The sequence below is a fragment of the Zalophus californianus genome, chromosome 3, assembly GCF_009762305.2.
Source record: "Zalophus californianus isolate mZalCal1 chromosome 3, mZalCal1.pri.v2, whole genome shotgun sequence".
In the NCBI taxonomy this organism is placed as follows: Eukaryota; Metazoa; Chordata; class Mammalia; order Carnivora; family Otariidae; genus Zalophus; species Zalophus californianus.
Window position 1 is genome coordinate 180,874,000 of NC_045597.1, and position 25,659 is coordinate 180,899,658.

A 25,659-nucleotide genomic window follows, 5' to 3' on the forward strand; every position below is an offset into this window, starting at 1 on the left:
ATAAAATTAAAAAAAAATACGTAAATAAAAATTTAAAAAAATCTAAAAAAGAAAAAACACCTGACAGCACTTTTGCCATAAAGTCTTTTTTTTTAATTGAAATATTTTTATGTTCAAAGAGCTAGCATTAAGGTAGATATCTTGCATGAACCATTCAGGGAATGGTTAATCCAACTTCCTGAAGCCTGCATCCTTTTACTGATGGAGACTCTGGTGGCACACATGGGGGCCATATTTCCAGATCAGAACAAGATCCCTGGCTGAGTTTTCGTGGTTCCCATAGAGCTGCTGGTGACCATCTTGCTTTCTCGGAGGCAAGGAGGCAAAAGGCTTGCCATAAAATCTTTTTATAAAAGAGGATAAAGGGGACCTTTGAAACCCCTTTCCTGAGACTGGTCAGAGAAGTGGGAGTTTTGTCGTATGTAAGGGGGCTTTCAGCCACGACAGGTAAAGCAGAGGCTGTTTTCAGAGGGGGAAGTTTGAGAACTACTTAATTGGCCAAATTGGTAGGTTAAATAATTTCACCTTTCTTTTGAGAAACTCCTAATACTTGAACCCAGGGATAGAGGGCCAAACCCAGTAGTAAAAAGCGCCACACTTAGGTGTGTCATCCACAAGTAAACTTGATAAGCATCTCCTGGACACCAGAGAAGAGAGATCATAGAAAGTTTCTGAGAAGCAAAAGACAGTAAATGTCCTCCAACCACTTACTCATCCAGTATATGCAAAATGTCAGGTTTAGCTAGAATATTCTCTAATTTTATTTTAGGTGGACATTTTTTCCAAGGGTCTTTGGAGAATTCAGTTGCAAAGTTAGTAGTCCTTCATTTCCCCCATAAGTAGCGCTGATAATGTGATCCCCAAATTTCTGTTCAGGGCATTTTGCAGGACCTTATCCTACAATGTTGGAGGGGAACTACCCTCATTCTTTGGTTTTTGAGCTTCTGAACCTTGAATGCTTTTAGATATACATGTGGGACAAATCTAGCTCTAGTTCATAAAATCTACTTTGCAAGTAGAGAGATCCAAATCGCTTAGGAAGAATGTTGTGATTTCAACGAACATTTCTAAGTAAAGTCTTCTCTGAATTTAAGTTGTACTTTTAAAAGGCACCCACTAAACTATGATGGGCTGGAAGGTAGAAAATAAAACACATTTTTGCAGTTCCATATGAAATTCCTTGATACTTGGAACCAACCTCTAGAGAACTTTAATTTGCCATGTAAGAACCAATAAATACAAGGGGCACCTGGGTGGCTCAGTCATTATGTGTCTGCGTTCGTCTCAGGTCATGATCCCAAGGTTCTGGGATCGAGCCCCGCATCGGGCTCCCTGCTCAGCAGGAAGCCTGCTTCTCCAGAACTCTCCTACTCCCCCTTGCTTGTGTTCCTGCTCTCGCTGTGTCTCTCTCTGTCAAATAAATAAAATCTTAAAAAAAAAAAGAACCAATAATTACTGTGTAAATTTGATATGTGGGTAAGAGGAACATAGGTGTGAGAATGTTGTCAACGGAGTGTGTGACCAAGAGCATTCAGTGACCATGTGGAACACTGCCTTTTTGACTGTCTAATTCATGTGGAGAAGACATGACCATAAGGAAGTTGGAGAAATACAGTAGCACTAATACTTGAGCTTGGCCTGGCACCATTGAAAGATGTTAAAGTCATTTACTTTGAAATTCTGATATCCTTTCCCACCATTTCTCACTGGCTAGTTCCCTAAGCCCAAAGTGTAACATTGAGCCAAAAATGCATGATTGAGGTCTACAGACTCAATTACATAAGCCTTATTCTTTTCAGTCCATACTGTTTTTATGATATGCATATATAAAACAGGGAACAGCATTCTCAAAAAGTGTTTTATGTGGTCATGAGAAAGTGAACTATTACTAGAAACTCTACCTTCCAAGTAAGAATGGAACAAATAGGGGCTGTTTTTGTGTGTGTTCCCATTTTTTAGACTTTGGCCACAAGGTGGTGTGGTAATCCTACTTCATAGTTAAGTAGTATGCAAAGTGCCCATTGTGGGGAACACTTTTCTCCCTCTACAGGAAGGAGAGATGGATAAAGCAAAGGATTACAGTGAAAACTGACTTTTCAAGGCCTCTCAGAACTCTAATATCCCATGAACGTGATTGTAGAAACTAGCTCACCTTGTCCCTTAGGGTGTTCAGAGTTTGATACATGAACAATTCACCTATGATGCCAAGGTATGAATGTTTGAGTTCTTTCATATTTCCTGAAAATAGGGAAAGTTGTAGGGTTGCCATAGATAAAACTATGGCCCCTTCTTCCTATTCTTCCCTTTTTTTGTGGCAGGAGAAGATGCCCTGCAGACTCAAGGGACTCTTACTGTGCATCTTTATGAAACCAGATGTGGACATTCTTCCCATGTGGGGGACCAGCTCACAACTCTCCCTGGCTGAGGGGCGCCCACTGAGGAGGCCCTGCTGGTAGTAGGCAAGTAACGTGTGTATGCCTAAGCCCACTTGGTTTTCTCTTCCCTTCAGTTAACCCTGGTGTCAGGTCCAAATCTAATGTGTAAAGCCTGTCTACCATCATCCCAAAAGACCCAGAGCTGAGGCTTATAACTTTGGTTGGCTATCAGAGCACCTGGAAGCCATGGTTCTATCTGTAGAATACCAAAGAATGACTGTTAGATTAAATCCCATCTTGCAAACTAAGAACAAGTTTTTTTTTGTTTTTTTGTTTTGCTTTTTTTTTTTTCAGGAGAAAATTCATGCAATCAAAAATTATAATCACAAGCACACATGCTCCTGGAAAAAAAGCAGTTTTGATCTTAGTGGCTGTGCTTTCCACTAACACTCATTTATTCTCGTTCAGTTATCTGGGTGCCTGTTAATGCTCACTCACAACAGAAGACTAATAGTTTTAAGAGAAATTTCTGAGAGAAAAGCAATTAAGAAATTTAAAAACATTAACGTATTCCCCCTTCAACTGAGGAAGAACTCCATTATTTGCAGAATACATTTTTACCACATCTGTTATATATTAAAATCGTCAAATGAACTAATGAGTTTGTTCTAATGAGTTTTGCAGAAGAGATGAGTAATGAGGTCATGGAGTGCTAGAGAAGAATATTTCTAATCAGAGCAATTGCCTGACTTTCCGAAGACACTTCCTCTATGTACGTTATTGATCAGTGTCTACCCAGCAAGACAACAAATCAGTCAGGGCCAGAGATATTTATCAGTAGGCAATAGAGTTAATAAGACAAATACAGTAAAATAAAATCAGCTGATCATCCTCAGATTAACCAACCTGACAATGATGTGTCTGGGGCTCCTGACAACCTGCCTCTGGGACTGAGCTGTGGGTACTCGCATTATTCCCTTGTCTATGAGGGACAAGTGCAAAGGCCTACTACCCTTCTCTTTACCTTTGGTAAAGGGATTAGAAACTTCAGATGAAGGAGGTATAGCGCTGAGAAATTTAAAAATTCACTTCCATTTTGGTACCTCCTATTCAATAATTTAATCTGCAAACACTAATAATGTACCTGCTATCATATAAAACAGTGATTTCTCATTTAGCAAATTTCTCCTTTTAAATCACATCTGTCTCCTTTTTTCTTCAAGATCTGGGAGAGGGTCAAAGGGACAGTTGGGGAATAATCAGAAGAAACGGGCTTTATAGCCAGTGGCGTCTTCCACTCTTGGGTGGCCTGAAGTGGACTCTTGAGGGACACAGGGTCTTTCAGCGGTCATGGGAGGCCAAGGACAGAGAAGTCCTCCACCAGTTAGTTAACTTGGTCTGCTCCTCTCCCCAGGCAGCCACCGATGACCAGTCCTAAGAAGTGGTGTTTGCCACTCTGCTGGCTCAGAGCAAATCCCTGCTCCACTCACTTCAATTTCTTAGACCCCTTAATGTGGAACTCACGGGTCATTCGGTTTTTCACTTTCAGAAAAACAAAGAGTTACTGGGACAAAAGTCACTCCCTTGTGTCTTATGATTGGCATTTTTTCCAAGTTACTTGTCATCAACTTTTTAGGACAAAGATTCAAAGGCCAATAAGACAGAGCTTTCAACTTATTTGGGTCAGTGCCTACTCTTTTTTTCCATTGTGTCTCGGGCAAAATGGAAAATCCTCATTTCATGAAGTGTCAAAAGAGTGATTTTACTGATTGTTGGCCTCGGTTCCATAGGTCTACCATTTTGTTACTTTAGGAAAATTGCAGCCTGTCTCCTACCCAAACTCAACGTGACATCTAATCTATATGATAAATTGTTTGCTCATAACATACATAGCAAATAAAGATTCTGACACCCAATTCCAATGTATGGGGATTTCCCCCCGCATCACCAATACTCAGACACCAGCTGGATATCCTACAATTCAATTCAAATCTAATACCAGCTGCTGAGAGGGAGTATCCCATCTCACCCTCACCCGTTAGGGGCTCGGGCCCACAAGGCTGCCTCCCCTACACCCCCACTTCAGATGCTGATTGGCACCCAGGTTGTCACCTGTACTTCTGACCCTTTGGCTATAAATCAGAGAGGTTCCCAGGACCCCCTCCTTGGGTTCTATTAACTTGCTAGAGTAACTCACAGAACTCAGAGAAACATCTTACTTCCTGGATTGCTGGTTTATAAAAGGATATAACTCAGGAACAGCTAGATGGAAGAGATGCATAGGGCAGGGTCTGGGGAAGGGCGAGGAGGTTCCCTGCCATCCTAGTGCACCATTCACACAAATCCCCATTGACCCGGAAGCTCTCTGAACCTGTCCTTTGGATTTTTATGGAGGCTTCATTACAAACACGTAGTCAATTAAATCATTTGGCCATTGGCCATTGATTCCACCTCCAGCTCTTCTCCCCTCCCCAGAGGTCAGTGGGGGTGGAGCTGAAAGTTTCAGCCCTCCAATCACATGGTTGGGTCTCCTAGCAACCAGCCTCCATTCTGTAGTTATCAAGGCTCCCAGGTGTCTCTCTTTGGAGGATACCCTGGTTGGCCCTCCAGAGCTAGCCCTGGCTGGCAGTCCGGATTACTGCAGGTCTGCCTTCTGTGGAAATATGCACATTTATGTAGGTGAGGGCTTGGAATTAGGTAGTTGCCTTGTAACCTCAAGGGCTCCCTCCATGACCCAGCCTCTCTGGATGCTTGCCTTGTTTGGCCAAAAGTTACTCCATTAAGATAACGCAAGAGATCTTCATAAAAGCTCTCTATCACTTTGTAAATTCCAAGGGTTGGGGGAGCTCTGTGCCAGAAATGGGGATGAAAACCAAATACATATCTCTTATTATCAATCACAGTATTGGGGCACCCTGGGTAGCTCAGTTAAGCCTCTGACTTCATCTCAGGTCATGGTCTCAGGGGCCTGGGATTGAGCCCCGCGTGTGGCTCTGCACTTAGTGGGGAGTCAGCTTGTCCCTCTCCCTCTATGTACCCCCCCTTATACTCTCAAATAAATAAAATTTTTAAAAAAAGTCACAGTATCACAGCAAATGTGATCTTTCATGACAGGTCTGCAATTTTTTGTGGCAGTGCCATATCTTAAATTTATCTCAGTTTCCCTCAAATAAAGGAGTTTTTCTAAATTTTATCTTTTTGAAGACAAGGCCTATTGACTCATTGAAGTATATTGAAAGATAAAAGTTGAATTATATAACAGTAATAATTTGAAAAGAACTTTCCCCCCGTCCAGAGATTATCAACAAGTTCTGGAGGCTACCAGAGTCAGGTCAGAATCTGGGTGCTGATGGGTGAGAAAGCACTAAAGATGAGCTGGGAAGATCAAGTGAAAGAGAGAGAAGAAATAGAGTCTAGGAACCTTGATATTATGATTCCTCTATGAGATTCTTCCAAGTTCTCTATATCATAAATTTGAAACTTTACTATCTAATATTCAGAAATGGGACCAGATACTTCAAAATTTAATGTGCTCAGTAAAATGTGACCAATTTCTATTTTGGGGGAGCAGACTATCTGTAACACGTAACAGGGCCACTCTACTAGGTGATATTAGAAAAGCAAACTCTTGGGGTGCCTGGGTGGCTCAGTCCATTGGTTGTCCGGCTCTTGATCTTTACAGCTCAGGTCTTCATCTCAGGGTCATGAGTTTGAGGATTGCACTGGGCTCCACGATGGGTGTGGAGCCTACTTGGCGGGGTTGCAGGGGGGAAGTAAAGCAAACTCTCCTGGTCTTTTCTGGAATGAGCACTGCTGGAGCCAAGAGCTCAGGGATCTAGTCTTGGCCCTGTATCCACTTTTAGGCTTCTTTCTTGGACTAATGCCCACTTGGTCCTACTTGCATATCTTGTAAGTACACTTACACAGGGTAGACATTTGGCCAAGCTAGAATTCACGCTCTCCCTTTCAAGATTACCTTACTTGGGGAAAGGACATATTTATCTCTGAACCTCTTAATGCTTGGTGCCCAGTAGGTACACAAATGAATAAATGGAGTGTATAATTCTTGGATCACTGCTAACACTATTTCTATTTTAACTATTAACAATAATATAACAGAATGGGACCAGAAAACCAGAAAATGAGTAAAACTGCCTCTAAAAGGCATTAATAACTATACTAGCATGTTTGCTAGAGTACAGGTAGTCTGTGTTGACCCTTCAAAATAAATTTCTGGCATTTACTCTTCATTAAGGAAAGCAATTACCCGCCCCCCTTCCTTTCTCTCTTGGCTAACCCGAGTACCCATCCTTAAATAGTTGCAAACAGCAAAGCTCAGCCCACTTGACGAATAAGAATCACAAATGGCAAATTGCTGGAGTGTTGGATGTAAAGTTTTAATGTATAAAGAATGACGAGTCAAGCTCATGGGTCTTAAAAGAAATGTTTTTAAGTTTTGATACATATTTTAAAGCATTCTGATATTAGATGACTCAAACCGTTAGGAAATTAGTAAAGCAACAATGACAACAAACTAGGCAAATAAAAAATGGTAACCTTGGAATTGTGAGCAGTTCTCCAAAAACAGAACAAAACAAAACAAAACAAAACATCTTGTCCTATCAGGAAACAAACACTCCGGCCGATCACCAAAAATGTAACATGCGCTGTTCACTCCGAGTTCAAAGTGTCTCAGGACCCAGCACCTTCCGTGTGCACTTGCTATAAAACCCTACTCTTTGCTGGGAACATTCTGAATCCTGCCCTGAGGGAGCCACTGCTGATACGAGGGCTGGGATTGCCCCAGGGCCGCCTGCTCTCCTCCTAGGCAGGGACTCGGAAGCTGAGAGGTGGTGAAGGAGGGAACAGACAGTGTCTGATTGCCAGCACTAGAGGAAAACAGGAGGACAAAGCCAGGGGCCGTGGGTTTTCTGCTGCTTGCCTGAGTGCAAAGGTTTAGTAGAAGAAGTTAAAGTATTTTTAAAAGGCTCCGTTTCTTTTGTTGTATTTTCAAATCACAGAGAAATGGCTTTTTTTTTTTTTTACTACTCATAACACTTTATTTTTTACTTTGTACAAAATACAAAAATGCAAATCCAAAGAGTACAGACCAGTAGTGACAGGCACACTGCACAACAGCAAACCTTGTCTAGCAAGACATTCGTTTTTTAGACTTTATTTTAGTGAATACATGCATTATAGAAAACGACGACGACAAAGACATTCAAAGAGGCTAGAGATTTCACTATTTCTACCCCCGAAATAATACTTACTATCAAGACTTTGGATGGGACCCAAACAAAAGAATTAAAAAGGCCAATAATATTCTTTTCATAAAAAAGTAAAAGCTATCATAAAATGTGTTGTTGCGGTTTTTTTTTAATTTTTATTTTATTTATTTTTTTCCCCGTCACACTGATTCAATTTCTTCTGAAATGCCACACATGTAAACAAAACAAAACAAAACTCCTGAACTGGACAGTAAATACTCAAGAGGGTTAGCTCAGTAGTTTAAAGGATTTTTTTTTAGACATTTTGAAGCCTTTCTATTCGTCAGTACAGTGTTCCAGCCATCCTGCCCCTTTTTCCCTTTGATATATATCCCAGAACAGAAATGCTTGCATCACTGAGTCTCTGTTCCTAAGAACTAGTTTTGAAAAAGAAAGTAATGTACAAAAATATTTAACAGAACTATGAAAGATGTAGGAAAGGAGTCTTGTTTTCATCGCAAAGGAGCCTTTGCTTTGCATGGTTTCTCTTGTACACTCTTCAGGGTTTGTATATCTGACCCATGAATAAGACAGCACCTACAGGATTAGAAGGAAACAAGGTGTAACTCTATAAAAAACATTTCTTAAACTAAGATATAAAGCATATTTAAGGGATAGTCCCTAGGCTGCGATTAACCTATTGTTCTCAAGCAGTGCTATCCTATAGAACTTTCTGCAGTGATGGAAACAGTCTATATTTTCATTGTCTGATATGGTAGCCACTAGTCACATGGGGCCGTTGAGCCCTTGATACATGGCTAGTCTGACTAAGAAACTGAATTTTAAGTTATATTTCATTTTAATTATTAAAAGTTAAGGTTAAATAACCATGTGTGGCTGGAGGCTCCCATATTGGACTTTGGTGCAGAAGCACACAAATTATGACATTAGAGATACAATGAGACAAAAGGTTAAGGAACAAGCTTGTGTTAGTTAAGCTCTCCACAAAGACAATCTGACTTATTCTTCATAATTGTACTAAGCGGTAAGAACTACTGTTTTCCGTATTTTAAAGATGAAGCTAAAGGACAGAGCCAACTCTGAACCCATGACTTAGGGAGCCAAGATCTATCGAATTAACAATTCTCCGGCGGTAACAATAGACGGGGCTTACAGAGGTTGAGGACAGGTAATTTCTTATAAAATTTAACCACTGCATTTACAAAAATGTGGACAAAAAAATCAACAGCTGTCATAAATCCCCGAAAGGGCTGCAGAGCTCTATGTTAAAAACAAACCAACCAACAAACCTAAAATCAGCGTTTAAAAGATTCCATCACACCCTGTAAACACAGCCGTAGTTTTCCTATCTCTTCAAGGTGGGCGGTTCTATTATTCAAAGTGCTTGCAATCGTTGACACAAGGGAGATGAATTAAGAGAAGCAAGGTTGGATTTAACTATGATTCCATATACCTTTCTGAATTCTAACAGCTAGCGAACAACGGAAGAGAAGAGCCGCTTACCTGTAGGATTATGTCGGATGAAAAATAGAAAAGGTCTGTCTACTATAAACCAGGGAGGTGATGACCTTGCAATTAGAATCGCAGCTACGGGAAGAAAAAGAAAATGTGCTGTACACCCAGTGTGAGGCCAGCAAGGATCTTCGATGCTGGAGTTAGAGGACACAGTGCCCGTCCCATGGGCTGGCCAGGTTAGAACAGGTCCAATGGCCACCGTTTACTGAACCCCCTCTCACAGGCCAGGCCCTTTCCGTTCCGTGTCTCATTCAGTCTACACAGGTACCATCTTCTTTAATAAATGTACTCACTCTGTAGGGTTTTTATGAGGATTCAATGACATAGAACATATTATAAACTCTGAGAAAAGTGTTTGTCACTTAACAAACACCTAATGCACATTCACTGTTATTATTAGCTGTTTTTTATTCATACCATCTGCCTTGCTGATGAAGGCCCCCTGGTCCTTTTAGCCTAGCCAAATCCTTCCTGTATATCAAGGCCCAGCTTAGTTTTCAACCATTCTGTCTGTGCGTTTTCCTCTGGTGGGTCCCCTGTGCATGGCAACGGAGACCTCTCCCCTGGGACCCACCACCCCATGCTGCTGTTCAACCTAGCTGGTGCAGACACTGCACTCAGAAAGCAAACTTCCTTAGCCCACAGTCCTAGACATGATCACTCTGCCATGCTTACTCACTGGTGGCTTCAATTTCATAAGCCTGTGACACGGCCCTGCGGGAGGGTGGGTGCTGGGGATAAAACTGCACCGCTCTCGCTGCAATGGCCCAGGGCTCTTCCCCAAACCCTGGGAAGCACTAATGACTTAGGCTTGATGTCAAAAAGGAACCATCTGCAGCTATGTTGAGGTAAAGTACTCAACCCAGGGTTACTGAAAAGCAATCAAAGAGTTAGCAGGGCTTGTGGACTGAACTGTACCACCCCAAAATCCCTATGTTGAAGCCCCAACCCCCAAGGTATTTAAGTTTGAATGAGGTCCCGAAGGCAGGGCCCTGATCCAATAGGACTGGTGTCCTTATAAGAAGAGAGGGAGACACGAGGGATGCGTGTGCCCAGCGCAAAGGCCACGTGAGGACACAGGGAGAAAGCAGCCCTCGGCAAGCCACGGAGAAAGGCCTCAGGAGAAACCAGCCCTTGATCTTGGCCGCCCAGCCTCCAGAACCGTGAGACATAAACTTCTGCTGCATAAGCGCCCCCCCCCCCCCCCATCTGTGGCCCGGAGCTATAGCAGTCCTGGTATCTGAGCCAGCAGGGCTGGCTTCCTGGGCGTGTGGCCTAGCAGTCACACTCCCGAGAGCCCTACACTCGGTTCGGTGCTCTGCTGCTGCTGTCTTCAAATTCTTAGTAAGTGTTCATTGAGGGCTCCACCTCTACATTTTGCACAGGGCCCCGCAAATTATGGAGCCAGTCCCGACAGTTACACTAATTGGCACAATTGGTCAATAACCGGCAAAATTCAGCTCTCACTTACAGTTACCTAGAAGAGATAAAAAACATCTGAAAAATTTGAAGCACTCGTATTCTAGGCTTTTGTTTTTAATGCTATTTTAAAGGATTGCAAATTAAATGTTTATTCTAGAAAGGCCATAAAGTGTCTTTTTGGGGCATAAATGGTACCTTTTAATGACCAGAAATATGTGACTCAAGTATAAGCAGAACTGGGATATTCCCTTTATGAGTTCAGAGTTTGGCCAGATCTATCCACTCAATCTCAGGTGGATAATTAGGGGGTATGAAAACCAACCCAAGATTGTTCTATTTTCTCCTTCGTTATTAAACCATGAGGAGAAAGCAAATGTGGATGTTCTACCTATCGAAGGAGGTAGCCCAGCAAACCGCTGTAATGCAACAGCTGCTCGCTCCTTCTCCACTTCGTCTCGGATAGACCTGACCGGTCTAGTTCCTATTGGTAGCTGCTATTATTTAAGGTTTCAATATGAAGATTGGGCTTTTCTGCCAAGAAGAAGCCAGAATATGCTTTAACCTTCTGAGGGCAGGGGTCAGCAAACCCCTGCCCTCGGGCCAAGTCTGAGGGGGTCAGATCCTGCTTTTATAAATAAAGCTTTATTGGAACACAGCCACACCCACTGGCTCCAATCAGCTATGCAGCTTTCCCGTCACAGTGGCGGAGTTGAGAAGCTGCAGTGGAGGCAGTACCACCCACAAAGCAGAAAATACACCCTATCGAGCTCTTTACAGAGAAAGCTTACCGACTCTTGTCCTGGAATGTCTTGCACTGAGGGGCTTTCCTTAATGAAACAGACTCTGAGCCTTGAGGAGGCAGGTCCTCACTCTGTCTAAATTCACCCCTGTCACCTGGGGGGGGGGGCAACCCACACACAGTGCTGGGAGCGGGGGGAACCGGGTTCGCTACATATTGGGTAAGTGGCTGGGTGGGCGACAGCATGCTCATGCCCCTACACCACAGTCCATCCTGGCTCCTGACCCAGTTCTTACTTGTTGCTGCTGAAGCTTTGGTTCCATCTTCGCTTACTTCAATTTTTGCTTTCTGCAAGATGTGAGAAACATGCAGGTTTTCTGACCCTGTTTCCAGAAAATAAAACAAACACAGCATTTGTTTGATACACAGGTCATCCATTTGGCTGGGGAAGTAACTTCAAATCCATGGCAAATTCCAGTTCTTAAAAGGTGTCAGGAGAAGTGACCTCTTACAGTCTGGTGATTGAAGGCTGTAGGGTGACGGTCACCTGCCGTGAATTTCAGTCTCTGCTAAGCGAACTGCGATATCACTTCTGAGGAGGGATTCACCGACCCTGAATGTGTCAGTACCTCTATCAATTCAACTCTGATCACTCAGCATTGCATAAAAAAATAAAAAGAGCAGAGCTTTAAAAAGGAAGTCCAGTTTTCCAGAAGAAGTAAGGCAGTAATATTATTTGTAAAGGACAGAATGTCAGATCCAGAAAGGCCATTTCCGATGGTCTTTACGGATGGGGAAACTGAGGCCCAGAGGGTTAAGAAATCTGCCCTCAGGTCATATGGCTGGTTAGTGGCTTTTCACAACAAAAGCCAGTCATCTCAAGTCCGTATTAATGAGAAGACTGTTGAATGTAAGAAGGGTTTAGAACAAGACTCAGAACGGCAATTGTGCCTCTGGAACCTTCTAGTGAATTCACTTTTCTTCTCAGCAAAGCCTTATCACTCCAGCAATACCCACTGGCCACGGCATTGGAGGAGAACGCAAATAGAAGTTAATGATAGCTTTGATGGGACATAGATCTGGAAGCAAAGGGGGAAAAGTGGGTTTTCAACAGCACAGATGCTGGGCTCTAATATGACCAATGGGGAATGAGAGGGATGTCTGCGGGGTGCAAGTCACCGGAAGGTTAAGCATAAGATCTCAGGAGAATTTCAGACACCTGGTCCTCCTTCCGAGCACCTCTGAACTTCCTGTGGCCACGGTGTAGGAGGTGGGCCACGGTGTAGGAGGTGGGCCACAGAAGAGAACCTTGGAGGGGAACATGCAGGTTGAAACCATGCTCTCTAACGTCACTGGGCCGAGGAATCCTGCTAAAATGATTCTGATTCAGTAGGTCTGAGTGAGACCCAAGATTGTGCCCTTCAAACAAGCTCTCAGGTGATGCTCAGGCTGCTGGACTGGGGATGAGTTTGGTTATCCAAGAATGAAAGAGCATCAGAATATCCCTACAGCTGCAAGTTCACCAGGGATGCCGTGTGTAGCCCAAGGACGGGAACACAGGTGTTTACCTGCAGGCCATTGAGGTCAGCAATGAATTTCAAGGGGAAAAACATAAAAGGAGTACAAATAATGTTTAAGCCATGACTTTTCTTTGGAAGGAGGTTGCTGTGCTCCAAATTAAAAGGACCAAGAACTGAGTTATATTCACCAGGAATATAACTCTAGGAAAAGGTACATATATTGGCAAATGAAGCAATAGGATACCAGCTGCGTCCTAGATGCTTTGGCAAAGAAAGGTTCCAATCAGAGCCCTCTAAATTTATACTATTTCGGATTAATGGGCATTAAATGCCAAAATACGTATCTGGATATGGTGCATGCCTATTGCTTAATGGAAGCAAGTGTCTGAGAGTTTAAAAATCTTGATTCTTCAAACACAGGGGAATAGTTTGCGTTTGAAAAAGAAAGACTACTTAAGGAGCTAAATTCGTAAGTAATAAAGACGATACATGAAGGTCTTCTTTAACTGTAGAGTCACTTGGGCCTCACATGAAATGTACACGTGAAACACAGGAATGAATGATTTCTGCTAATTTAGATGATTGAGGATGAACAGCATCATTTGGTGATAAATCAGGTTAAATCTTGGAGAGTTTCAGGGCAGCATACTCCTAATCTTGATCTTTTCTTTCACTCTTTCTTTTAATTTTAAAGATTGATTTATTTATTTGAGAGAGAGAAAGAGAGCAGGGGGAGGGGCAGAGGGAGGGAGAGAGAGAGAGAGCGATAGGCTTAAATAGACTCCCCACTAAGTGCAGTGCCTGATGTGGGGCTCGATCCCACGACCCTGAGATCATGATCTGAGTGGAAATCAAGAGCTGGACGCTTGATGGACTGAGCCATCCAAGCACCCCTGATCTTTTCTTTCTGAACAAATCAGAGACCCAGTTTGTAACACAGTCTTCAAGTTTAAGACTAAGTTTTAAATTGAACATACTTGTTATTTTTGCAAAATTTGCTTTTGATGGATCAAACATCTCAGTGATGCCAAGAGCTTTCAGGGGCTCCTTCAGGTCTGTTTGTGCTACGGCTGTGAACCTAGCAGGAAAGGAGAAGATAAGGGAAAATCATTATACCATAAGCAATGTAAAATGATATAATCAGTGCCGGTGGGGAAGTGTTGATAAACTGATTCCTTTTTAAGTATGCCAAACACCAATCTACATTGTATCTGAAATTGTAGTTCCAAGATCTAAGTAGAGAACAACTCATCTCTCAAACACTTAGCTGGCAAAATGAGCAGTACACTGTCGCAGCAAACAAGGGTGGCCTCCCTGTCATGTGCTACAGGCTCCCCTTTCCAATTCTTAGGGAGATCTGCAGAAACACTTTCCCTCACGCTGATGGGGGTATATCTGGAACAGTGACTGGAATATCTACAGTTCTTCCCCATTTCTAACCAACCAAACATCACGGTGGCTGCCATATTGGGGATGGTCAAAAGAGAGGAGACACATTCCTGCTCCTTCTTGTTGGGATTTTGAAAGCATTTTACTATGAAAATGGGAACCAACATTAGGAATTGGTGACAATGCATCCATTCTATTTGGGTGTCACAAGAGTTTCTTGGATACTTGTGACTTACCTGGCCTTAGAGGCACACTTATGTAAATGTCAGCTATTAAACCTATCATCAGAGGATGTTTTACCAGGCTTTCTCCCATTTGGTGGAAGAGCGATCAGGGTAGTGAGCAGATTTTCATCACAGATGGGCTCTGATGATTTTACTGTTATAATTGCGCTTTACCTATAATGTCAACCTACCATCTTCTTCATTTATATCAAGCACTGCCTACATGAAAGCTCACTTCACAATAAAAAAAATCTTGGGAGGATACCAATACTTATTATGAATGGATTCATTGGATTATACTTAACTTAGTGACTGGAGAATTAAGAGCTATTAGAACTGGAAGGTATCTTTCCCACCCTGAGATGTGGCTGGTTTAAAGCTCTGGGTACTGGCGACACGACCACAGACGGGGGACATTTACTGCCTCTTTCACGGGTCTGGGTATAAAGCATTCTCTGAACTGTTAGAAATTTAGGATTCAGGCAGAATTTGGGATTATTTTCCCCTTGGTTTCAAGTCGTAACAGTTCAAATTCCACCAACATTATACTTTTAGGGTGCAATAAAGAACGGCCATAGTATGATACTAATGTAAGAATTCTGCCTGGATGGTTTCAAAATATTTCCTTACCACCTAGCTTTTGGACCTTGGTCTTCAGGAACTTCCAGCTAAAACTTAAGAAGACTAAAATGAAACTCCTTATCAAAATACCAGAAACATGACTAACCTTTACTATACAGTTATACATGTATTTTTCAGTCTTTTGAAGAAAATTAAATATGTTAAAAGCCCTCAAAATGGTATAAGGAGCTTGAGGTCTTGTGGAGACTCAGAAGCCAGGCCTTCTTTCCTTCCCTCCCCATTATCATTCTCCTGCTGCATGAGAGGCACAGGAATTGGGGGGTTGGGGGGAAGTTTCTACAAAAGCAGAGCCTTGTATTCCCACCATGCAATTTCTGGAAAGTAAATCAGGCTCTAGGATTTAGGTTGTGCCTTTCCTAGCCTCATGCTGTCTGGTATTGCTACCAGGGACTGAGCACTCCCACTATTTTCTCTTCAGGGAGAGGGACCACTTACTTGGGCAAGATGACCTGTACCCTCTTGGGCACCATGGCGCTCATCCAGCTGTCTATGGTCTTGGTGCTGATGTGAGGGATGATGGCCGACAACGGGGTGGAGCTCTCGGTTGGCAAGGCAATCAGCATGCTGATGCTTTCCCCATGGTAGGGCAGTTCAATGAAGTTGTACCATAAATCGTTGGGGGTGCTTGTAGACCCTAAAGAAATCACAGGCAGGTTCAGTGTATCCCTGATGACTTCTAGAAGTGGCATGAGTGTTTGCTGATCATATGGGTAGCTTCAGAGGGAAGAGGGCGATTCAGTTTAAAAACTTCTCTTTTCCAAATATAGTTTCCTTAGGAGGATAAAGAGACACTTGTTTCTTCTTTCCCTGGTAAAGAATTATCTTTCTTCAATTTTGACATGTCTTAACATAATGCCTTTGGGCGTCACTAAAATAACATTAATTCTGTTGAGTTGAATTGAACTAGATCATGAGGGACTTAGAATACAGTGCTTTGCAAGAAGCTGACCCTTATCATGTGAATAAAGGAATGAATTTGAACTGCCTGAGAATGGTTCTTTTGGCTGAGCCTATGTGAGCATGTGAAGAGAAAGGAGAACGGGATGAACAGCTCCGTTGTTTAGGTCCCCTGCCAACCACTTCAACACATTTAGAGGCTACAGCGCCCCATGAGGTAGTACAAGCAGCCCTATTTCATAGCTGGGGAGGCTACAATTAGAGAGATTAAGTAACTTGCCAAGGGACACGTGGGCCAAAGAAGTGGAACGCCAGGACTTAGACCCAATACGTCTAATGCCAACGATGACCTTCCTTGTCCACTACCCCGACTCCCTACTCACTCTTCACCCATTCCAGTAACTGTCCTTCCAGCTTTTAGATACCTTATGATATTTATACTTACTAATGGAAACCTGAAAACAATTTAGACCAGCACTTCTCAAAATGGCGGTCTGGGGAACACACAACCTGTATGTCGCCCAGTAGACAAAGAGATTCCATATCCCAGTTAGTTTAGGAAGCACTGGACTGATTCTTCTTGCAGCTTCATCATATACACCAGTGCTGTAAAGGCTCTGAGATGTTCTGAAGGAGAGCTGTTTAGCTATCCCCAGGTTTCCTGAACTCATTTGCTCCTAGAACCCTTTTATTCCATGTAAAACATTCAAAACATTCAGCAGCTGAGCAGCACAACTGTGTGCTACTGGTCAGAGCTGGTGCTAGTGTGCTCACGAAGGCCCCAGCCAGAGGAGCAGCTCAGGGGTATGGGGCCCAAGGAGGCCCCTGGCTCCCCGGGAAAGAGTCTTCCATGCAGCGTGCCTTAGGATCCCGTGAAACCTTTACATTAGGCATGTAATGAGAGACTTATTAAAACTAACTATGCAAATGGAAAGCCAGCATTTCTAGATCTGGTGGATCTCTGAAATGGTTTATTAAGCACTTCAGACTTTTTAAGAACGCAGTGATGTTGGTGAGGCACTTAGCCTCTGTGTGCCTCTTACTACGGAGAGTGGAGACATCAGGGACATTAAAAGTACGCCCCTCACAGGGTCACTGTGATGATTAAATGAGAAAAATATGTAAGGCGCTTAGCAGGGCCTGGCCCCTTCCACCTCCTCCCCCTGCTCTAGACGACCTAGAAGAATAATGCATTTAAGAAAAAGAGAAAAGAGAAAGCGAGTTTCTCTCATGGTTTTCACTTGTCTTTTCTCTGGGGACGACCTCTGCCAGTCACCGCATGTTAGACAGGGAACTTCAATAAGCCAGTTCTCCACGGGTGGGGGGTTGGGAGGGAGGGAGAAAGGGAGAGAGACTGTGAACTTTCTTTGTCTTTGTTACATAACGAACACTTTTAGCTATAAAATATGATAAAGAATAGCAACGCTATTAGAATATGTGACATGACAGGATGACATTTGAGTTTCTCCTTCAGGAAGCAAACTGTGGGCAATTTGGGGGGTGCTCAGTATATCCCGTTCCCATCCTGCTGCATTTGCCTGAGGGGCCGCTCAGTAACCCTGAGCCACCCAGCCTGGCTCCAGATGCCTAGAGACTGTCACTCAAGGTCGCTTCTGTCCTGGGGCTGCCTGAGAATCAAAGACGGGACTCTTTAAATTTCCTTTTACCTTGTGTAATAAAATGGCCTCGGCAGAAACTGGAAAACCAATGGGAGAGTCAGAAAAAATACCACTTCCTAATGAGCCCTTTAATCTTCAAAGAAAATAGGAGGCCCCAACCCTGGCAGAGCTGTTCTAGAAACTGTGTGGTTTGGGAAGAGGTTAATTAATGATTTGCTCCAGGGCATGAAATAAGGACCTGGAGGCATCTGTTAACCACTTCTAGAAACATTTACTGTTGTGATAAGAAGAATCAGGGTCATGAATAATGAAAAATTACGAGCTGGGGTGTGTTTCCCAGTTGGGGAGACAGCTTCTACCTCCACCAGTGAATCCAGCCTCCACTGAATACATCATTTTTTTTTTTTTAAGATTTTTATTTATTTGAGAGAGAGAGATCACGAGCAGGGGAAAGGGGCAGATAGAGAAGCAGACTCCCCGCTGAGCAGGGAGCCCGATGTGGGGCTCAATCCCAGGACCCTGGGATCATGACCTGAGCTGAAGGCAGCCGCTTAACTGACTGAGCCACCCAGGCACCCTCCACTGGATACACCATTAACTGATCAGTAATATGAATAACCACTAAGTATTTTGTACCCACTCACATTTGCCCGATGATTCGTTTCTCCCTGGCCCCACTTCTGCTTCTGATCACAGGATCTGATGGCAAATGTTGGCTAGGATGCCTCTGTACACACCCCCTCCTCCTCTCCTAACCTGATCACTAAAGGGCTGCTTTTCTCAGTGTCTTCTCACAGAGGACAAAGGCTGAGGTTGAACACACTAGATCTGGAGTTCTAGAATCTGGGTTCAAATCCTGCCTCTTCTGACGCACTAGCTCTGGGTCTTGGGCAAGTGGCTTAACTCCAAGTCTTAGTTTCTTCATCTATAAAATGGGGTAACGGTGCCTGGCTTACAGGGTTGCTGTGAAAATTCAACGAGACAATACAAGCAGTACAGTGCTCAGCACAGAGGTTTGCACATAGTAAAAACTTTCATCTACTGATGGAAGAAGCTTTGCAAAATGCATTTTTTCTTGAGTGCTCGGTCACTGCTCAAAAAGTTGAAATGCAGCCTCAATCCACCAAGAGAAACCACAGCTGCTGCAATGGGCACAGCTCCAGGGCAGAATGAATCAAGCAAGGATGGGGATCTGGAGCCTTGTGTCAGAGCAGGGAGCCTGTCTTTGACCCAGATACCTTTCCATTAAAAGGTCCCGCCCAGGTTCTCCACGCTTCAACATCTGGGACGTAGTCGGAGTGTTCTTTAATGAGCATTGATGCTGGAGTATAGAAAAATGTGAATGAAGCAGGATTCATTCATGCTGGAAAGTAGGAAATAGATTAGAAGGGAAGAGAAATCTTTTCTCTTGGATGAAGGGGGATCAACAAAACCTTTAATGAGAAGTAACAGGCAAAGAACCAAGTATTAAAAACATGGAGAAGATTTAGAACTTTCTGTAAGTGGTACTTTGAGGATGATCCAGATTTTCTGGAAAGCCCCCTAAAGACTCTGACCCCTTCTTTAAATTCTACAAGGGAGGAAGTAACTAGACTCATTGAAATGTTAAGAACTCCTCTTGGCCCCTAAAATCAGAGAGAATATTTTAAATATTGAACATCAGGAAACCTTTATAGATGAAAACCCCTCCAATTACCTTCTACTACAAGTAGTTTTATGGATTTCCTGGGCTCCTGGCGAATTGTTTCAGCTATACTTCAGAAGAAATTGAAATACAGATTTGAAAACAAAAACCAGATCCAGTGCATGTAGTGGTGATCCATATTCTAGCTGAAATGCAAAGGGGGTATGGGGAGAGCTGAAGGGGAAGAAGGTGTGGTTTAAGCAACTGGGTGCGGATAGGTGCCATTTGTTGAGCTAAGGAACATGGCGGGAGAACCAGATGGGTGAGGACAATAATATATTTCATCCATGGAACTAAAACTTAATAGACAACCAAGTAGAGAGGTAATTTGGATAGGTAGGTATGAGTTGGAAGCTCAGAGGAGAATGGAAGCTTGAAATATACTGTATATTCATATATATATTTATATATACCTACATATATACATATATTTGGAATTCTTTGTGGTCTTCTTTCAAAATAAAGTGTTTTATGCCTAAACTCATAACCATAAAATCAAAAAAATTATAACAACTTTGGACTCAGCAATTCCTATTCAATGAAAGTACCTTTATAAATTCTGAGTTTCTAAAGATTTATGTACAAGAATGCTCGCTGAAGTGTTTATTACAGGAAAAATGTAATAATATATATAATAACAATATCCATAGGATATTATAATACATTATGCCATGGAATGTTGTACAGCTGATAAAAGGATGAAATAAATCCACATGGATTAACAAAGTTTTCCACAATACACTATCTAATGTATACAGCAGATTACAGAATAGAAATTACAGGGCAATCCTATGTATGCAAAAAAGTTTCACAGACATATTCACAGACATATTCACAGACATATATCCATAGAAAAGGTCTCAAATTATATACCTACCACTTAAATAGGGGTTCTTATGCTGGGAAATGGAGTTATAGGAGAACATTTACTTTCTGCCTCATTACAATATTTTATTTGTAGATTTTGCAATGGGCATGAAATACACTTCTGGGCGCCTGGGTGGCTCAGTCAGTTGGGCATCTGCCCTCGGCTCAGGTTTTGATCCCAGGGTTCTAGGATTGAGTCCCGCATCGGGCTCCCTGCTCCTTGGGTAGCCTGCTTCTCCCTCTGCCTCTGCCTCTCTCTCTCTGTCTCTCATGAATAAAAAAATCTTAAAAAAAAAAAAAAAAGAAATACACTTCTAAAAAAAAAATTTCAAGTCTTTTTTTTTTAATTAATTAGAAGAATTTCTATCCTCAAAGTGCTTCTAGTTTATGGGACATAGTCAGAAGGGTTTTTCCCTGCTCTTTCATTTTCCACCCTCTCTTCTTAACGTTACTAAGTGAATCTTCTCCAAGGTCTTGACAGCGTCTTGGGGGGGATGGTCTGGAAGACAGATACATGGAATGCAATGTTTCTACAAAGGGGCTGAGGGGGCATGGTGAGGCCCAGAACACCTGCGACGGGGGGGAGGGTTGGGGGGGTTGCTGCTGAGGTCGTGTGAGTGGGCAGGATGGCCTCTGAGCTCAGCAGCAATGGCCCATCTCTGAGCGCTGGCTGGTCGTGCTGGCCAGACTGGCGACAGGCAGCGAGGGGGTGACCAGCTAAGCAGTCTGTGGTCACGAAAACAAATAGCTGCTATGCTGTCCTCACAGATGCAACAAGACAGATGTGCCCTGTCTCACTGTGAGAAGCTGCTGTGCTGGCCCAAGAGGGAAACCAGGGAACGTGGGACCCCCGTGAGCTCTGTGGCCCAGCCCAGGAAGCGAACGGGTTACTCAGTCAACCCCCGTGAAAGGCGCAGGGAGGGGGGCAAGGACAGTGGCTGTCCACTGTGTTTACTGTGAGGGAACGAGAACAGCGGAGAGCCGGGGGTTCCTTCTGTTCTGAATTCAGTGCAGACCAGTAAGGGTCCGACAGGAAGAGACAGGATCACTGGGTCACTGAAAAGGACTTTAATGACGAGAGTTCTTATAAAGCATGGCTAGAGAACAGAGAAGCCATTCAGGAGAGTACCTTGGGCTACAAACATTATCCAATGTAGGCTGGGAGCGGGGAGGGCGGCATGGTGACCCAGAGAGAAAGTGCTCTTGGCCACACCTGCTCAGGGGTGGAGACCCTTTTCACCGGGATGCGGCAGCCCTGGGGACCACAGGGAGGGCCTGGAAGTCAATGCCCCAAACCCTCGCCTCCCGCAGTCCTATCACCTGCTAGTTCACCCCACAGCCAACTCAACGGGAGGCGGGGAGCCCCGATGCAGACTCCTGAGGCCTCAGAACAGGGGGAAAGAGGATGGCGAAGGGAAGGCATGACTCAGGGAAGATGGAGGGAAGGCATCCAGCTTACTGTGGTTCTATGCGGTTAGAATCCTTGACAACAAGAATGCATTTGTGCATTACTTTCTGTAACACACACACATACACTCTTAGACAAACCGGTTCTCAATGGAAAAGCTACCCGGATATGGAACTCCCTCTCTAGGAACATACTCTATAATCCAGAAAAGATGTTCCATTCCTGTAAAAACAAACATATTCGTGTTTCATAGGAATGTCTACAGGATCCTTGCATTTTGATCTTTCACTACTGACATTTATTTTCCAGCAACAGAAACATAAAATCACTGAAGGCCCTTCACTTTCAGTTGTTTTATTAGAACAGAGAATGTGTATAAAGATTGACCTAAAATAAAAGGGCTTTGCTTCAGATACGAGCTGGTGGCTTTGCTGGCGTTCCAGTGAGGTCTTCCTGGCAACACCAGCGGGGAGTAGGGAGGGCTGGGCTACCATGGGAAACAGGGGATGACTTTTGGGCAAAAGGAGCTTTTATTATTCTCAGTTGCTGAGCACGTTATCTTTCTGCAGGGCTTTTAAATACCTATTATCTTGTAAAGAGACATTTGAGGGAATGACAAAATTTTACCTAGAAGCTTGATGAACAAGAAGCAAGAAGGAAAGTGACTTTGTTTATTGCAGCCCTGGCCTGAACCATTCCTTCGCTTAGAGAATCATGCAGCGGGGGAAACACTGAGCAGCACTGAGCTCACACAGACTGAATATGCCAAGGTAGTACTCGGGGCCCATGTGTCTAGGTACAGATCGGAGACACAAAGGCTAACTTACAGAGGAAAAGCATCAATTTAAATTGGATGACAACTGCTTCGATGAAACCAGGCTTAAAAAAAAGAATCACCAGGCTTCGTTTATCAATGCTGTGGCAATGACAGCAGGGGTTGGTCATCGTTTTCTGGATCGTAAAATTGACACGTGCTTGTTTCAAAAATTTGCAGATTCAAATAAAGAAAAATAATCACTTGAAATACTACCACCGTTCACATTTTATTGAATATCCTCCAAGATGTGTCTCCACAGATGGAGGAATATATAGAAAGTATTTTACGTAAATGAGATGAATCAGCATCTGCTGTTCTAGAACTTGTTTTCTGAAATCAACCCTATATTGTATCATCTCTCTACTTATGTAAATCTAAATCTATTTATCCCATATGTTCCACTATACGTATGTATCTGGCTTTGATTTATTTGCTAGGGTGAGATGATCTTCAGAGTTTACATTCCTTGGTGTGGGATCACTACATGGGCTCCGAGGAAGTCCCCCATCCCACAGCTCCGTCCAGCCACCATGATCCTCCCTGCCCAACCACCAACCAGAGCCACGACTGGGCTTTGTCAATCTTTGTAAGGTTTGTAGCTCTGGTAAGTGGAAAAGAATCAAATTTTTACTTTTATGATGACCTGATAATGCTTTCATAGGCTTAAAGCCTATTTATATTTCATATTTTGTGAGCTGTCCTTGCTTTTTAAATTTTCTGCCTAAAAGCCTATATGCTGTATTAATACATAACCTTTGTAAAGAATACAAAACTTTACCATGGACTTTAAAACAATCCTGCCCTCCATTCCCCTGCCCTTTTTAAAAAAATCAAAGTCAGAGCTGCTCTTGGACAAAGTGAGGGCGCTGGTGGGGCGTGGCCACGTGGATACTTACCGCATCGGAACACGGAGAGCTGGGCGAGCATGGGCACTTGATAGGACTTCCCATCGGCTGCCACAAACGTACGTTTCTTTGTGTTCTCGGGTTGGAACCGTGATTTCCACAAACCCTTAAAATACACGGCATTGACCAGGACCAGTCTGGTGAGCGCACCATCGATGAGATTTGGGGAGAGCAGGTTGTCGATCATACCTGGAAGGTCACAGAACAGGCAAGGGAAAAACTCAGGATTGGCAGTCCATTTGAGGGCAAAAGGCAGTGCTGGAGCATGGACAGTGAAAAAAATCAAAGGAATTTTTAAAAGACTTTTTTAAAAAATATTTTATTTATTTGTCAGAGAGAGAGAGAGAGAGAGCACAAGCAGGGGGAGCAGGAGAGGGAGAAGTAGGCTTCCTGTGGAGCAGGGAGCCCGATGCGGGCCTCAATCCCAGGACCCCGGGATCATGACCTGAGCCAAAGGCAGTTGCTTAACCAACTGAGCCACCCAGGCACCCTTAAAAGACTTTAAAAAGGAACTGTTTACAACACCCTTTTGGTACTTTCTCTTTTTTCCTCACTAAAAATGAAAACTGAAAAATTAAAGCTAAAATCAGTGAATCCGAAAAGTCTTTAGAGATCCTCTATTTGAGTATCAAGAAATTATTTTATAACCGGGGCACCTAGGTGGTGCAGTTGACTAACCACCTGCTTTTGGCTCAGGTCATGAGCTTGGGGTCGGGGATCAAGCCACACATCAGGCTCTCTGCTCAGCGAAAATCTGCTTCTCCCCCTCTGCCCGTCCCCCCCCCCCCCCCGGCTTATGCTCTCTCTCTCAAATAAAATTTTTTTAAAAAAGAAATTTTATAATTAACTTCCTATGAACCCCATGTTTTAGAAAATCTTACTCATCTAAATAAGCTATACTTAACTAATGATGAATTTCCCTATCTTTTCTAATAATTGACATGTGCAACTGCCAAGGAGGGTTTGCCAGCAGCACAAGACATGCCCTTGCTCTTTCAACCACGGGGCGGATTTAATCCCAGTCAAAAATGAAGCTCTTCGGCCTGTGCAATTTTATCAAGGATAAATGTTTAATTTCTCTGAAGGTTTTAGAAATGTTGGGCATTCGTTTGGAATCCCTGGTACTGCAACGCCTCAAAGCTACTTAAGGAAGGGCTAGAATGAAAAATTAGTGTCTATGTTTAGGAGTTAGGGATCAAGTGAGGTGGTAATATTATAGAGATAAAAAGAAATGGGGTCTATCCTGGAAGGCCTCCCGACTTTGAAGGGAAATTCGCTCCACAAAATGTCAAGGATCATCCATCTTGTTTGTGTTGGGAGTGAAGGAGCAAACTACTGCGAGAGTTTCAAAATGTTCTTTGAGGCCACAAAGACCCTTTTCTCAAATGCTATCTGTGCTTGAAGGCTTGGGTTTTCATTAAGGCTCCTTTTGCTCAGTCTTTGAAGATTCAGCTGTGTATGTGTTTACGAGGGATTACTGATACCCAAAGCAATTAAAAATTAGTTTACTAATTAGTTTACAACTAAAAATTAGTTTACTGTAGCTTTTGGCCCCAGCATTACAAAAAAAATGTAGTGCCATAATATAAATGCAAGTTATAATTCTTTAAATGGTTAGAGTAAAATCAATAGTTTCTGAAGAAGCAAGAATGTCTAAATAAGGTGAGAGAGCTTTAAGTCCTTTTAGATGATGTTCAAGAAGACTCAGATGTCCAACAAACAAACGTTTGCATTAAATCATGGTCAAGAGCCACATCCAGAGGCTGCCCAGACCCCAGGGTCCTCAGTAAGAGCTTCATCACTACTCCTTACTCACACAAGAGGGCGCCAATGCCATCCTAAGTCAGGATCTGAAGGAGAATCCCCAAGCTATAAATGGTCATCATTGTATGCAAGGGCAGCTTCTGTCCTGTGGGAGGAAGTTACAGCTCTGTGCCCCAGCCCATAGCAAACTCCTTACAGTTGGCTCCCGGCAATGAAGGTTGTGTCTTGCCTTTGCTGGAAACATCACCCAGTCCAACCCCTAGGTGCCTTTAAGACATAGCTCCACTCTATGGAACACATATAGGAATGTACCTATAATAAACCTCCTCAGACCCTCCTCCCAAACTTCCAGGAGTTTCCATAAAGCTCAACACTCAGCACCACCATTATACCTCTGGTATTTTTTTTTTTTTAAGATTTTATTTATTTATTTGAGAGAGAGAGAATGAGAGCCAGAGAGCACGAGAGGGAAGAGGGTCAGAGGGAGAAGCAGACTCCCCGCCGAGCAGGGAGCCCGATGCGGGACTCGATCCCGGGACTCCAGGATCATGACCCGAGCCGAAGGCAGTCGCTTAACCAACTGAGCCACCCAGGCGCCTGTACCTCTGGTATTTTGTTCCAGCCAAATTTAATGTGTCTCT

At 43.3% G+C, this 25,659-nt stretch overlaps 1 protein-coding gene across 2 annotated transcripts in view; it reads right to left on the reverse strand.

Moving 5' to 3' along the window:
* Positions 1-6,751: 6,751 nt before the first annotated feature.
* The window catches only part of SERPINE2 (serpin family E member 2), a 60,158-nt gene continuing 41,250 nt past the window's right edge, over positions 6,752-25,659 (reverse strand). For both annotated transcript variants that reach the window (XM_027590817.2, XM_027590816.2), the window contains 6 exons: positions 23,246-23,443; positions 15,493-15,691; positions 13,780-13,880; positions 11,579-11,665; positions 9,110-9,193; positions 6,752-8,182 (listed from right to left, as the gene is read on the reverse strand). In XM_027590817.2, the coding sequence (XP_027446618.1) occupies positions 8,145-8,182; positions 9,110-9,193; positions 11,579-11,665; positions 13,780-13,880; positions 15,493-15,691; positions 23,246-23,443 (707 nt within the window). In that variant the 3' untranslated portion in view covers positions 6,752-8,144. The remainder of the gene's footprint in view (positions 8,183-9,109; positions 9,194-11,578; positions 11,666-13,779; positions 13,881-15,492; positions 15,692-23,245; positions 23,444-25,659) is intronic.